The following is a 15,757-nucleotide window of genomic DNA, read 5'->3' on the forward strand; positions in this document are numbered from 1 at the left end:
ATAGATATTGAGTATAGAATATAGATAGATATATTACATTATATTTATATAATATATGCTAATAATTATAGTTATAGTTATAGATTATAGATTATAGATAGAGATACATATACAGATACAGACACAAATATAGAATTAGATTATAGAATATAGATAGATATAATAAGAATAATAATAGTATAACTAATAATAATAACATTTATAAATATAATATAATTATACTATGATATAACATGATATGATATTAATGTTAATGTTAATTAATAGTTAATGGTTATTACAATTGTTATTATTATATTATTATTTATTATATAATATAATATAACTACTACTAATAATAATTATAATATAGTATATTTATATTATAATTATAATATGATATTAATATTAATGTTAATTAATATTTAATGGTTGCCTATTATTATTATTATTAATCTATTAATTTATGATTGATTCGAATTGTAAGCTTGCAAAATGCAAAATAAAAAATGAGAAAGAGATCTATAATCTAATCTATACTCTAATCATGAGAAGAAGAAGAATAGAGAGATAGAGGACGTCGGCCATTAAAGCCACCTCAATTGGCCTCAATGATCACATACCATGCATGCATGAATTGAAATTCAAAATAGGGTTCGTTCAAAATAGGCTTGGGAGAAACAATAGGCTCGAGGGGGAAAATGGAGGTTCAACCAAGAGCCAAAATAAGAAAGAGTATAGATATAGATACATATATAGATATAGATTATATAATTATATTATAACTATTAGTATTGGTTATATTATAGTTCATGTTAGTATTAGTGTTGATGTTATTGTTGTTAAAAATATAGATTATAGAATATAGATTATATTACAAATTGATCTATACTTTATATAATAATAATAATAATTACTGAACCAAGAGTCAAAATAAGAAAGATTATAGATATAACTGTTATTATTAGTTAAGTTATTAGTTGTTTTTATATAGTTATTATATTGTATGTATTTGTTAGTTAGTTATAGTTATGATCATGTTCTTATATTCTATTATATTATATTGGTTTTAATTATATTATTAATATTATTATATTATCACTATATTACATTTGTTATTGTTGTTATTGTTAGTTATCAATAATAATAATTATTATTATTATAGTTATAATATTATAATATATATTATTCTTATATTTTAATTAATAATAATAAAAGTTATTATAAAATAATAATTATAATGATTAATATTAATGTTAATTATTATTGTTATTGCTAATTATTGATTTTGATTAGTTGTTTTGTTATTATTATTATATGTATAGATTATTATTAATATTAATTAATTTAAATCCTATTATAATTAATTAATTGATTATAATAATTGAGTAATTTTCCTTTTATTTTTATTGAATCTATTTAATAATTATTTGATTATTGTTAGTTATTAGTTGTTTTTATGTAATTATATTGTATTTGTTAATTAGTTAGTTATTAATTAGAACATAGTTAATTTAACTGATAATTATTAATTGATTGACATTAAGATTAACATTAAGATAAGATGGTTACTTAAGTTAATAGTTAGTTGTTATTAGTTAAGTTTTTAGTTGTTTTTGTATTCTTTTATTATATTGTATGTATTTGTTAGTTAGTTATACTTATTATTATACTATTGTTGTTATTGTTATCATTGTGATGAGTTATTATTATTTTATTCTTATCATACTTTGTTTGTTATTATTATTGTTAGTTGTTAAGTTAATATTTTTAATTATTAATATTAATTTTTATTATTGATTAATAATAATGGTTAATGTTAATTGTTATTGTTGATTGTTATTATTATTGATAACTATTGATTTTGATTAATTATTTTGATATTATAGTTAAATATAGATAATTATTAGTTGATTAACTAGTTGATTAATAATTATTAGTTATTAGTTATCCCCAAGTTCCCACCAACCTGCTCCTAGAATTGTGAGCGTAAGCGTGCCTTCAAGCCTACAAAATAAAAAATGAGAAAGAGAATCTACACTACTTTCTTATCTATCTATAATCTATAATCATGAGAAGAAGAGAGTCATGAGAGAGAGAGAGAGAGAGAGAGAGAGAGAGAGAGAGAGAGAGAGAGAGAGAGAGAGAGAGAGAGAGAGAGAGAGAGAGAGAGAGAGAGGACATCTGGCATTAAAGCCACCTCAATTGGTCTCAATGATTACAGACCATGTATGGATTATAAAATCATAAAATCAATGATGATTCAAATTGAAATTCAAGCATGGGAGAAATTCAAGATTAGGCTTGAGAGAAACTGGTGCGCAGATCGGTCGCAGATAGCTCACGTAGTGAATCCCTAAAGGTCCCCAAGAACAATGAACTCTACCTTTTTGCACAAAAAACAATGTAAAAGCATGCACGACAAGAGGCAAGAGACAAATTGGGTTCAATCTCCCCCATGCCTTGTGTGAGCCCTTCACAAAGCATGTATTTTATGTATATTTCCAATCTTCATGCTCAATAATAGCCAAATTACAAAAATATGACAAAGCTTTTAGCTTTTGAGTTTGCTTTCTACAAAAATAGAAAAATAAAGCTAATGGACGGTGCCCATAGAGTCTGGCACGCCCAATCTCAATGTCCAAATAGAAATAACATATCCGGGCGCATAGGCGCATACAAAATAATAATCAATAACCGATGTCTCTATAGACATAACAAAATATAGGCGTGGCGCCTATCAAAATATAGTCCAAAGGTCGAATACTCGCTAAACTCCAATGCTTTCCTCCGCCACTACTGCTATCTCTACACATCAATTGAAGCATTCACAATCGTTAGTAAAATAATACAATTAAACCGACAAAAGTGAATACCTAGCAGTCTTCAGCTACATAAATAAATCAACTGGTTAGAAATAAATCCTAACCTTAATTTATTACGAGTGCGCACTCTAAACTCATAAACGTTTATTAATTTAATATGCATTTTGCGGAATCACCCGCTATGGAATCACCCATGTACACACTAAATTAATGAAACGCCCGAAAAGGACAGGCGTCCCCATCAACTTCTCGCACAAAGAATCCTCTTTGTGTATGAGCCCCGGTCATCTAAGTTTACGGAATCCACCGTAAAACCTCACGGAATCCACCGTCGCACGGAATCCATCATGGAATATGCCTCCTGGCATCATACCCCCGGGGTGGGATAGCAATTGACCTCAATTGCTATTAGCTCAATGTAGAGCTAACAGAGTGGGGAAAGCATTTAAGTCTCTAGCGTGCATCCATTGTGCTTCCTCTACAGGATGGTTCTTAAATTTTACTAGGTATCTAGAATACCTTCGGCCAGTTCTAGTGGTCATGTAGTCAGTGTCTATGATGGCTTCTGGTTCAAGTATTTCAGTCTCTTCCTCTAATAAAGGTGGGTTTTCATAAACAGGGTGGATAGGTAATTGGCCTCTAAATGGTCTCAATAAACTAATGTGAAATGTATTATGAATTTTCCAATGAGATGGCAATTCTAACTTGAATGCATTATCATTAATCTTATGAATGATTCTAAATGGTCCATAGAATCTAGGAGCTAATTTGACAACTGGATGTCTATCTACACTTTGTAGTCTACGCTTTTCTATTCTAAGCCAAACATAATCATCAACTTTGAAATTCATAGCTTGTCTTTTCTTGTTGGCTTGTTTGGTATATGATTGTTGGGCTTTAGCAATCATATCCTTAACCTCATCAAAAATACTATTATGCATAGTAGCAATATCATCAGCACTCTGAATTCTATTAGACAAAGATGCAACAGGTGTAGATAATCTATATCCATAAATGACTTCAAAAGGTGCTTTCTTTGTAGATGTGTGCGGTGTATTGTTATATGCAAACTGTAATAAATGCAAATGAGTATCCCATGTCTGAGGTTTAGAGATAGTGTATGCACGTAAAAGATCTAGAATGGTGCTATTTGTGGCTTCTGTTTGTCCATTTGTTTCTGGATGAAATGCAGATGAGAAATCAATCTTTGTGCCTAGATTTGCAAACAGTGTAATCCAAGAATTATTACAAAATCTAGAATCACGATCTGAAATAATCACTTTTGGCAATCCATGGTTAGTAAAAACAGTTTTCAAAAATAACTGTGCTGCTTGTGATGCTGTTAAAGTTTTCTTACATGCAATGAAATATGCTTGCTTACTAAATCTATCTACAATTGTCCAAATCATGTCATGGTTAGATTTAGTATTTGGTAAACCAGTAATGAAATCCATAGAAATATGTTCCCAAGGTTTAGATGGAATAGACAAAGGCATTAATAATCCATACTGTTTACCATGATGTCTCTTTATTCTTTGACAAATCAAACATTCAGAAACAAAATTAGATACATCTGCATCCATATGCGACCAATAAAAATCTTCAGTTAACATGCGTAATGTAGATATGATACCTCTATGACCTTGATATGGGGGACAATGAATTTCATTCAAAACAAAAGATCGGAATGGAATAGTAACACACATTCTTTTTTCAAAGAACATGAATCCATCATTATATGACAATGAATCAACAGGAATGAAATTATTTTGAACTAATTTTTGCCAATCAGAATGAAAAGTAATATCTTGGTGATATGTATCTTTTATAGCAATCAAAGAATCAAAAGATATAATAGAAATATTATGAATTGCAGGTTTTCTACTCAATGCATCAGCAACTACATTTTCTTTTCCAGGGTGGTATTGAATGATAGGATGAAAACTTTGAATGAAGGAAGCCCATTTGATATGACGGTCAGAAATTTGGGGTTGGCTAAGTAGATGTCTAATGCTTTGCTGGTCGGTCTTTATCATGAATTCTGAACCCATTAAATAATGCTTCCACTGTTTTAATGCTTGTACAACTGCTAATAATTCCTTGTCATAAGTGGAATATTTGAGCTCAGAGGGTTTCAGCTTAGAACTAGAATATGCTATTGGATGGTTGTCTTGCATTAGTACGGCTCCTATTCCTGATCCGCTAGCATCGGTCACAACTAGAAAGAATGGTCTGTTAAAGTCAGGCAATTGTAAAACAGGGGCATTAGTTAATGCACTTTTCAGTAAATCAAAGGATTTTTGCTGAGTTTCAGTCCATTGATAAACAATTCCTTTCTTAAGAAGTTTGGTTAATGGTAAAGCAAGTAATGAAAAATTACGTACAAACTTCCTATAGAAACTAGCAAGACCAAGGAATGAGCGTAATTCATGTACATTCTTAGGAACAGGCCAATGCAATATTGCATCAATTTTCTTAGGATCAACTTTAATTCCTTCTTTTGATACAATATGACCTAAATATTCTATTTCGTCTTAAAGAATTCACTCTTTTCAGGATTTGCAAATAATTGATTTTCTTTCAGTAATTGAAAAACTAATGATAAATGCTCATAATGCTCTTTTTCACTTTGACTAAACACCAAAATATCATCAAAGAAAACAATCACACAATACTGATATTTCAGAAAGATACGGTTCATCATTCTACTGAAAGTAACAGGTGCATTGGTCAATCCGAATGGCATGACTAAGAATTCGTAATGGCCAAACTGTGTTTTGAATGCAGTCTTAAATATGTCAGTTCTATCTAGCCTCACCTGATGATATCCAGACTTAATGTCAATTTTACTAAATATAGAAGATCCTTGTAGTTTGTCCATAAGGTCATCAACTCTAGGTATAGGATACCTATTCTTTACAGTGATCTTATTTAATGCTCGGTGTTCAATACACATACGATAGGTATTATTCTTTTTCTTGACTAAGAGTACAGGTGCACCGAATGGGGAACTGCTAGGTCGAATTAAGCCTCTATTTAGTAATTCTTCAACTTGACTCTGGATTTCTTTTTGCTCTATTTGATTGTGCCTATATGGTGCTTTGCAAGGTGCTTGTGTGCCAGGAATTAAATCAATCTTATGGTCTTCTGGACATGAAGGTGGTAAACCTGGTGGTAGGTCTTATGCAAAACAGTCCTTAAAATATGCAAGAAATTCCTTATGCCTAGGGTGCATATGATTTTCCTTTGCGTGCAATTCATTCACCCAAATGAGATATGATTTAGTATTCTTGCGTAGTGCACGTTTTGCTTGGGTATGCGAAAGCAGTGGAAAAATATGAGATGCATGCATACCATATAATGTAATAGATTTTCCTTGAAAATTAATATTCATTGTGTGCGTGGAATAATCTATATTTGGATTATGCTGGTGTCTCCATGGCATTCCTAGAATAATGTCGCTTGACTGTAATGGGACAACTAAGAAATTTCTTCTTTCAATGTATGCACCAATTTGAATTTCTAAATCTTGTACTTCTTGTGTGCCATTGTACCTAGTGCCTAAAAATGCAGCTTTTATGCGATAATGCGTAGGTACTGTATGCAATTTCAATTCCTTTACCAATTTTGCTGAAATAAAGTCATAGGTACTACCGTCATCATGCAAGATAGTTCTTTCCTTTCCATGCACCATACATTTCATAGTCAACAATGAATGTGAAGTAGGCATACCTGGTAAAGTGTCGGAAGTAGTAGTAGGATCATCCTCATCTTCAGTGAAATCCGGCATATCCTCATGCTCGTCTTCGTCCATGGCTCCAAGATAGTTAATATGTGCTGGTGGCTTCTTTGAATGACAATTTGCTGCGAGATGCCCTGGCTGGTGACACTTATAGCATACTATTGGCTTGGCTTTGGTTACATTATTTGCAATGGCTGGAAGTCTGGGTACATTTGGATTTGCTTGTGGAATAGGCTTAGGATTTGGATTGACATTGGAGGGTAATGCAGGTGGTTTAGGCCAATTCTTGCAGAAAGATGCTGATGAGAAACGACCTCGATTAAACCTTCTAAAATTGGAATTGAATTGTTTAGATCCATAATTACCGTTGGCTTGGAATTGCTGTGGTCGTTTGTCTCTTCCGCGTAACTTATCTTCAGTGTCGTGAGCTAAGGAGATGGCGTCTTCAAGGGTAGCAGGCTTGAACATGTTCACTTCAGCGTAGTAATGTCCAAGAAGTCCAGACATATACTTCCGCTTATGTGTCGTCTCTGGTACGTCTTCAAGCATGCGTAGCTGTAGGAGTGCATTCCAAAAACGCTCTGTATACTGTGGAATAGGCTCATGATCTCGCTGTTGAAGTAAATCCCATTGCTTGATAGCCTTCTCATGAAATTGCGGTGGAAGGAAATTCTGCATGAACTTCTTCTTGAAATCTTTCCATGTAGCAGGACATTCTATGCTCTTGCGGACTACAGTCCACCAAAGTGATGCTCTGTCTATTAGATGATTAGTAACACACTTGATTTTATCTTTTTCGGGATAAGTTTTCTCATGGAAATAGTCATCAAACTGGCTAATGAATGATAAAACAGTCTTTCCTTCTCGTATGCCATTGAAAGTGCGAAATTTGAAACTTCGTTTACTTATCTTTGATTCCTTGCGAATGGTTTGTGCTTCAAGAGTGGCGTCGATGGTACGTTGAATCAAATCTTCAGCTTGAGGTTCTTCTTTGTCGGTGGACGCTCTTTATAGTTTTGTCAATTGCGCTTGCAATGCTTGCCTAGCCCTTCGCTCTTCTTCCAGTTGTAGCATGATTAGATCCAGCTTTTGTTCCATGGTAGGCTCGGTAGGTCGTCTTCAGCCATAGGATCATCCATATGTGGAGTAGTCATCCTGTAAAACTCAATAAACCTTTCTCACTCAAAATCAGGTTAGCGGGATGAGCATAGCTCAAATTTGGGGTTACAAGGCTATGTATTTTTGGGTATTTCTTTCTCAATTTTCAGAAAATCTGTAATTTTTCTGTAGCCGTTTGCTGAAAGTACTTCAACGAACTTGTAGATAGGTAGAACAGCTTGCTGCGAACAACTTTCCAGTTCAGAGTTTTTGCATAGGAACAAGTCTTCTAGGAGTTTTAAGCACTAGTCAGTTCTGATTTAGTCTGACTTGCAGAGTTGCAGACTTAGCAGACTTGTAGAGTTGTTGACTTGCTGAACTTAGGCCGACTTGCAGAACTTACAGGACTTGATTCCAATTGACTTGCTGAACTTGACTTTTGCAGTGCAGGACCTGGAGTTTGCCGACTTGTCTGCCCTGTGTGACTTGCAGAGAATTGAGTGACTTAAGCTTTAGTGATTAAGCTTAAGCTTAATAAGCTTAATGGAGGACTAGCAGGACGGCGTGAAATTTCGTGGGGAGGGGGGCCGTTTTTGCCTGCACGGAATTTTCGGAGGCCTTTTCTTCACCACGATGAGGATTTTGAAGCAATTAAGCTTCTTTAATACCCTTAAGCTTTATAATTAAGCTTTTGATTAAGAGGATTAAGAGTTTTTCTCACTGTTTCTTCACGACTTGTATGTGAGGATGTAGGAGTGGTCCTCCGCCTGCAGAGCCTGGTCCTTCGCGATCTGACAGTAGAAACAGGGGTTCTTGATCGCCAGAAGTCTGCCTGTATCGACGGTTCGCGATGAGATTGACTGTAGAGCCCGTTTGTTCCTGGAGCTCCGCCTTCGCCCGAGATTGGTAGCGATTGGAAGCTCTTGATCTCTGCTCCGCTCTGATACCACTGGTGCACAGATTGGTCGCAGATAGCTCACGTAGTGAATCCCTAAAGGTCCCCAAGAACAATGAACTCTACCTTTTTGCACAAAAAACAATGTAAAAGCATGCACGACAAGAGGCAAGAGACAAATTGGGTTCAATCTCCCCCATGCCTTGTGTGAGCCCTTCACAAAGCATGTATTTTATGTATATTTCCAATCTTCATGCTCAATAATAGCCAAATTACAAAAATATGACAAAGCTTTTAGCTTTTGAGTTTGCTTTCTACAAAAATAGAAAAATAAAGCTAATGGACGGTGCCCATAGAGTCTGGCACGCCCAATCTCAATGTCCAAATAGAAATAACATATCCGGGCGCATAGGCGCATACAAAATAATAATCAATAATCGATGTCTCTATAGACATAACAAAATATAGGCGTGGCGCCTATCAAAATATAGTCCAAAGGTCGAATACTCGCTAAACTCCAATGCTTTCCTCCGCCACTACTGCTATCTCTACACATCAACTGAAGCATTCACAATCGTTAGTAAAATAATACAATTAAACCGACAAAAGTGAATACCTAGCAGTCTTCAGCTACATAAATAAATCAACTGGTTAAAAATAAATCCTAACCTTAATTTATTACGAGTGTGCACTCTAAACTCATAAACGTTTATTAATTTAATATGCATTTTGCGGAATCACCCGCTATGGAATCACCCATGTACACACTAAATTAATGAAACGCCCGAAAAGGACAGGCGTCCCCATCAACTTCTCGCACAAAGAATCCTCTTTGTGTATGAGCCCCGGTCATCTAAGTTTACGGAATCCATCGTAAAACCTCACGGAATCCACCGTGGCACAGAATCCACCGTGGAATATGCCTCTTGGCATAAGAAACAATGGGGTCAGGGGGGGAATGAGGTTCAAGAAATAACCGAACCAAGAGTCAAAATAAGAAAGTAGTACTATAGATTGTATTTATTAGTTAGTTGGTTGTTAATTTGAGCATAGTTAACTCAATTGATAATTATAATTATTATTTAATGATTGATTAAAGTTATTAACAATAAAATTTGAGATTAAGATTAAGACTAAGATAACATGGTTAATTAAGTTAATAGTTAATTATTAGTTTTTACTATTATTAGTTAACTTTTTAGTTGTTTTTAGTTGAGAGAGAGAGAGAGAGAGAGAGATGGTTAATTATTAGTTTTATTGAGTTTTATTGTGAGAGAGAGAGAGAGAGAGAGAGAGAGAGAGAGAGAGAGAGAGAGAGAGAGAGAGAGAGAGAGATTCGGGTATGGGAGATCAGAAGGGGAGGAGGGGAGAGGGAGAGGGAGAGAAAATTTGATAGATCAATTAGTTTATATGGACTATGTCTTCCTCTCTCTCTCATAGGATATGAAGTAGGTTTGTTGGTAGGTTTAGTGCACAAATCCGATGCCGTATGCATACGTAGCAAGCGTTGGAAGGTCCCCAAGAACAAATAACTCTACTTTTTGCTCAAAAACCAAGAGAGAAAATTTGCACGACATGAAACAAGAAAACCAATTGTGTACAATCTCCCCCCATGCCTTGTGTGAGCGCTCCACAAAGCATGTATTTAATATATTATTCATCTCCAAGCTCAAAAATAGCCCAAATTTACAATTAGTATGCTTTAGCTTTTGTGTTTGCTTTTGTCCAAATAAAGAATAAAGCGGTTGGGCACCCAACCTATCACCCACTTTCACATTAAATTAACGAGACACCCCAAAAGGATAGGTGTCCCCATTGACTTTTCGCACAAGGAATCCACCTTGTGTACAAGCCTCGACAATAAATATAATTTTACGGAATCCACTGGAAAACCTCACGGAATCCACCGTGGTATATGCCTCCTAACATCATTTTTAAGTTAGTTAGAAATGGGCATGGTATCCCATTTTTGGACTTAATTAGTTATGATATTTTTTGTTTATATTTGTCCATTGGGTTTTATATAGGTCTAATATGCACTAATATTCCTAATTGGATAGTAGACATAGATAGTAGGGATCTGGCCCTTAGTAGGACCAAATCATAGTTAAGTTATTTTTTTTCTCTTTACAATAATCAATATGACCATTATTTTTTTTTCTCTACAATCATTGGAATATACATTGATATAAGTTTAGGAATCGAGTTCCTTATTTCTGACATATTTTTCATCGTTGATTCTGATACAAATACTAGCATAGTTGCTCTAAAGGTTTTATCGATACTTATTCCAATGGTGGGGCTTCACATTGAAAATACTTTGTTCTGCCTTCCCATCTTAAATTTCATAATTATACTTGCCATTTATTGCAATGATAACTACTTAAGGATAATTTTGACATGTAGTTTGCTACCACTTATTCTCAATAGATTGAAAGAGGTCAAATGTGCACTTCAAGAGAACCATTGCAAGTAGATTTTGGCGCACTTGACTATGTAAGAATTACTGAGAATTTGGAAAGTATCATTGAGTCAATGAAGCCATTAAACATTTGTGCTCTTGCTCTACATGATTGATGAGGACACCTTTTTGATGGGATAAATTTATTGGGACTTTCATGAGATATTAAAGTAGAGCTTCTCATGGTATTTATGGTGTCCTTTAGGAGGCACATTTGAATATTGGAATTGCAACATTGAATACACATGTCCATCATTTTCCACTCTCAGTAGGGCTCTGGTAGGGCTTCAAGCACTCAGACACACAATTTCTAATAACATCTTTGGGGTGATATTTGAACATGAGAAAGAGCTCCATAGATAGTGGAACATATAGAGTATGTCACAACATATTGAAGATGAAGAAAGTCATGGATGGAGATATTGAGTCTAAATTTCACAAGAGATTTTTCAACAAGATGCATATGATATTTGGTGTGGTTGTTTCTTCTAATACCCATTTTGCATATAGCCTTCTTATTTAGAGAAATATGGATTATATACCAAATCTTTCATGTAACATGTTTTGATAGTTCATTCCATTGGCTACCACAAACACTTAGGGAGACACACACATGAAATGAGGGGGTCTATATTGGAGCTCTACACACTATAAGCTTTCAAGATAACCATTAGTTGATTTCCTGTTGTTGTGGTATTTCCATTATTTAACTTATTGGTAAAAGTTGGAGATTAATAATTTAATATCAAGATTCGTAACTAGTAAAAAGAGTTTCATAGTTACATCACATAGCTTAGTTATCTACAATGAATCGTTGGAACAACTATTTGTGCAATTTTAGGGAGCTCATCCTAAATAATTAAATAAACTTATAGAGAAATGACATATGGTAGTGTTTTTAATTCATTAAAGTTCATACTTTATTCTTACGTTTGATGATTAAATCACAACTTTTACATGACATTTCACTCATCAAGTTTCACTCAATAGACTTGTGCTAGATGGTTGTTTTTAAGGTTGTCTAAATATGGCACACCATTATGCATTCCTAACATTAGGATCCACCATTGGTTTACTATGGGACTAGGTGATTATAAGGGCATGGACTGTTGAAAATGAGGGAATGTATATTTTCTAAAATGTTATGTATGGTATATATATATAGAGTGTATATAGAGGTGTTCACATTGTTATGCATGTAAATAACATCTTTTAGTTCCCATTAGTAAATCCCATTGAGGATTATAAGTGCTATATGTGCATGTTTGTGGTCAATGTTGTAGATAAATAACTACTTACCTTTTCTTAATGAGAAGGAGACACACACATACACACTAATCACATGTTCTTATTGACTAATTTGTGGTTCTTGCTCAATAATACTATCCATCTGCAAAAATCTACACTTTTGGAAAATGTTACTACTATATAATAAACAAATAAACCAAATTCAAACAAGTTCAAGTCTTTCTAGAGTTGCTCAACAAGTTATTTCAAATATGGGAGAGGGAGTACTGGGATGCTCTTAATAAATGGTCCATGTAGTAGCATGAGGTGGAAGCAAGTATATAATTGTGATAACAATTAAGATTGGGTTGTAAATGGTTGTGTGCAAAGAACAATAAATTTATGAAACTACTTAAGACTGGCTCATCAATTCTTGTGTTGAGCTTCTCTACTATCTTCTCGTACCAATTTTGGTATTTTGCACAATCAATCATCATTTTTCTAGAAGTTAGAAATAAAGAAGGAAATATTCTTGCTAAAGATGAAGTAAATGACTCCTAAAGTGGACTTGCATTTTGATGTCTCATCTCGATGCACAAACATTCAATTGCAACCAAATTTAGAAAGCTAGAATTATTCTTTGTTTCTAAGCTAGATATTAATTTTGGACTTGGTAGAGTAGCTCAACATTTACTAATTTCTCCATCTCATAAAGCCAAGTACCACATGGTGATATAGTTACATATATGTTTTATTTTGCTTGTACCAGGGAAAAGTTGATACTTTATTAATGGAGTTCTACAATGGATAGCTAGAACATGGTTGTATGTATTATATTCTCATAAGATTATCATGCTCCATTGCAGCCTTCACTTGTTAAGACTTGTCTCTACCAACCTCCCTTATACTTTCCCTTCTCATGGTGCTCATATGCTGCATAGCCTGCAGATCCAAGGGATGCTACACCAGCTAGTTCAGCCTCATGCTTGTGCTTTGAGGCATGTTCGACATCTGTTTTTGCCTTATGGCCTTCATACTGGAAATGAAGAGAAGGCATGTTAAGGTGGTATAATTATTTATAAAGAAACATATACAAAACAAATGCCCATTACATACATATAGGCACGTGTATATGTGTATGTGTGTGTGAGAGAGAGTGAGTGAGAGGGTTATATGTAAACACTTAACATATAACAAGATACATATATACGTAAGGGCACACGTATACGAAGGCTTCTCATAGATATCGGGGTGTTTTTATCAGTACCTGGTTTCCCGGTTACATATGTCCAAACTATGTATCTATATACACTGGTGTGTAAACTACGGTACGATAAATATGTCACATTATGATTTCCATCGATGAAAGGAGTAACTGTGTTGCGTTTATACCAAGGCGAAGGCACCGGCAGCAACTGCGCCAAGCTCACCAAGGCGCTCATTGCGCTTGAATGTCTTCTCATCCTTCACATGCTCGTAGTTGTAGTCGTTGTAAGGGCGGCCATACCCGTAGCCTTCTTCTCGTTCGTAGCTGAAGCTCGCGGGTGGTGCCTCCCCGTAATACTCGCCCTCGTGGTGGTGGTGGTGCGGGTAAGACATGACTGCAGTGACTGATCTCTCTTGTATGCGTGTGTCTGTGGGTGGGGGCTTGTGAGAGAGAGCGAGATCGAAGATACTAGTACGTGTCTCGACTAACCGCCTTGGAACAAATGTGGGTGGTAGCTTCGATCTTTATAGTTCTACTGCGCAGGCCTCTGGCCTTCATAGTAATTGCCGCGTGAAGAACCGGATTCCTCCCGTCTTTCACTTTATACCGTCGTAAAGAACCGGATTCCTCCCATCTTTCGCTTTATATCGCCATCGTCTCCACAAACCGCCACTATCGCGGTAATCACCCTATAATTATTACACGGCGCCACCTTCCACCATACATATAGATTCTTCCACCATTACGGCACTTTAGTGCCCTTTTACACCCTTCTCCTTCGTATATATATTTATGCGTCTATGATCATGTGCCAATGACAATAATTTTCACGTGCAATTTGAAGTTGTTCTAGACGCAAACTTGGGTGCTAATATAGATACGGTACAATCTTCATGATTTAAGAATAAATATTGATTAAGGTAAACCCTACCTTACCAAGCTATGTACTTCGATTTGAATGTCAATCTCCAGACCTACAAATAGATCACTACATATGCATTATGCATGTCATATCATTGTCATTCTATTAGATCACTACATATGCATGATGCATGTCATATAATTGTCATTCTAATAATACCCATATGTTTCTACAAGTGAATTTATACAAATTAGATGCCAAACGTGTAACATTTAAATCCCCAATAATGAGCTCAACCCTACCTTACCAAAATCAACACTAGCTCACCAAATTATCTACTTGAATTTCAATAGCATGTTCAAAAACACAAATTAATTGACATACATATCATATATGTCACAACCTTTCCATATTATTATTTAATAACCCTTGCCAAACTAATTATTTTAATGTCCATACTAATATGTAAAGGTAGAAATAGATCAACTTCACTACTAGTGTAACTCCTACTATGCTCATCATGATCATCATTACCAATGGCCTGACCATTCTCATGTGATGTTGTTATCATTTATATCTCCTCTATTATGATTGTCCTCCTCTCTCACACCATGATCATCATCAACTCCATTACCACAATCATCATCGATAAACTCTAGGGTAATAAATGTAACACAAAGGCTCTAGAACTAGCAAGAGGAAATGATGAACTTAGAATGTTACTTAGAGTCAATTAGGAGATATCAACGAGTACACATGTGTTTAAGATCAAAGGTCCAAAGAGACATACTCCATCCATGCATATCTCTCTTGTCTAGTAGCTTAAAATATGTTGCACACTCAGCGGGAGTCAATAAACATGTGACTTTTAAAAATCATCCACCTAATGAATTCGCTAGACCCTTTGCACCTAGGTGGTTCCCTAAATTTCAATCTATTCTAGAGATTGGACTAGAGAGCTTGGATATCGTACCAAGGTCTAGGATATCTCTAAATATTATAAGCTCCAAAGGAAATGCATATATTCATACTTAAAATCGAAGAAATCTAAGCTGAAAATCTTAAAAAAGGATTGTGGAAAGCTCCTTATTTGAGCTACTCATGAATGGTGGTGGAACAAAATGTGTTTCATCATTGCTATTCAATAAGGACAAATACTAAGTCATCTGGCCCTAGTTAAAACTCTTTGAGATAGCTAGTGTTGGGAAAGACAAAGAATTGTTGACCTATATTTTTCTTCACATTTGAAGTTCTAGCCATGAATCAAGGGATCTCCATGTGCAAATTCTTATGGAACAATATATACCATTTTCTATTTCTCTCACATGTAGGACCTGTTAATCATCTTACAATATTACATCTTTCATATCTTCCATCATTCATATTCTAATTGTCATATCTATCAACAAAAATTTAGGTACTTGCCACATGTTAATAATATAGAGTATCCCCGAAATTTTT

At 34.6% G+C, this 15,757-nt stretch overlaps 1 protein-coding gene across 1 annotated transcript; it reads right to left on the minus strand.

The window, feature by feature from the left end:
• Positions 1-12,903: 12,903 nt before the first annotated feature.
• On the minus strand, positions 12,904-13,938 carry LOC148029914 (abscisic stress-ripening protein 2-like). Its single transcript, XM_087686203.1, has 2 exons — positions 13,620-13,938; positions 12,904-13,263 (listed from the first exon to the last, which is right to left on the minus strand). The coding sequence occupies exons 1-2, from the start codon at positions 13,824-13,826 to the stop codon at positions 13,117-13,119; spliced, it is 354 nt and encodes a 117-aa protein (XP_087542329.1). The 5' UTR covers positions 13,827-13,938; the 3' UTR covers positions 12,904-13,116.
• Between the last annotated feature and the right edge of the window lie 1,819 nt (positions 13,939-15,757).

Source organism: Lygodium microphyllum, chromosome 10 (assembly GCF_053477565.2).
Source record: "Lygodium microphyllum isolate KBCC chromosome 10, Lygodium_microphyllum_v1.1.10, whole genome shotgun sequence".
In the NCBI taxonomy this organism is placed as follows: Eukaryota; Viridiplantae; Streptophyta; class Polypodiopsida; order Schizaeales; family Lygodiaceae; genus Lygodium; species Lygodium microphyllum.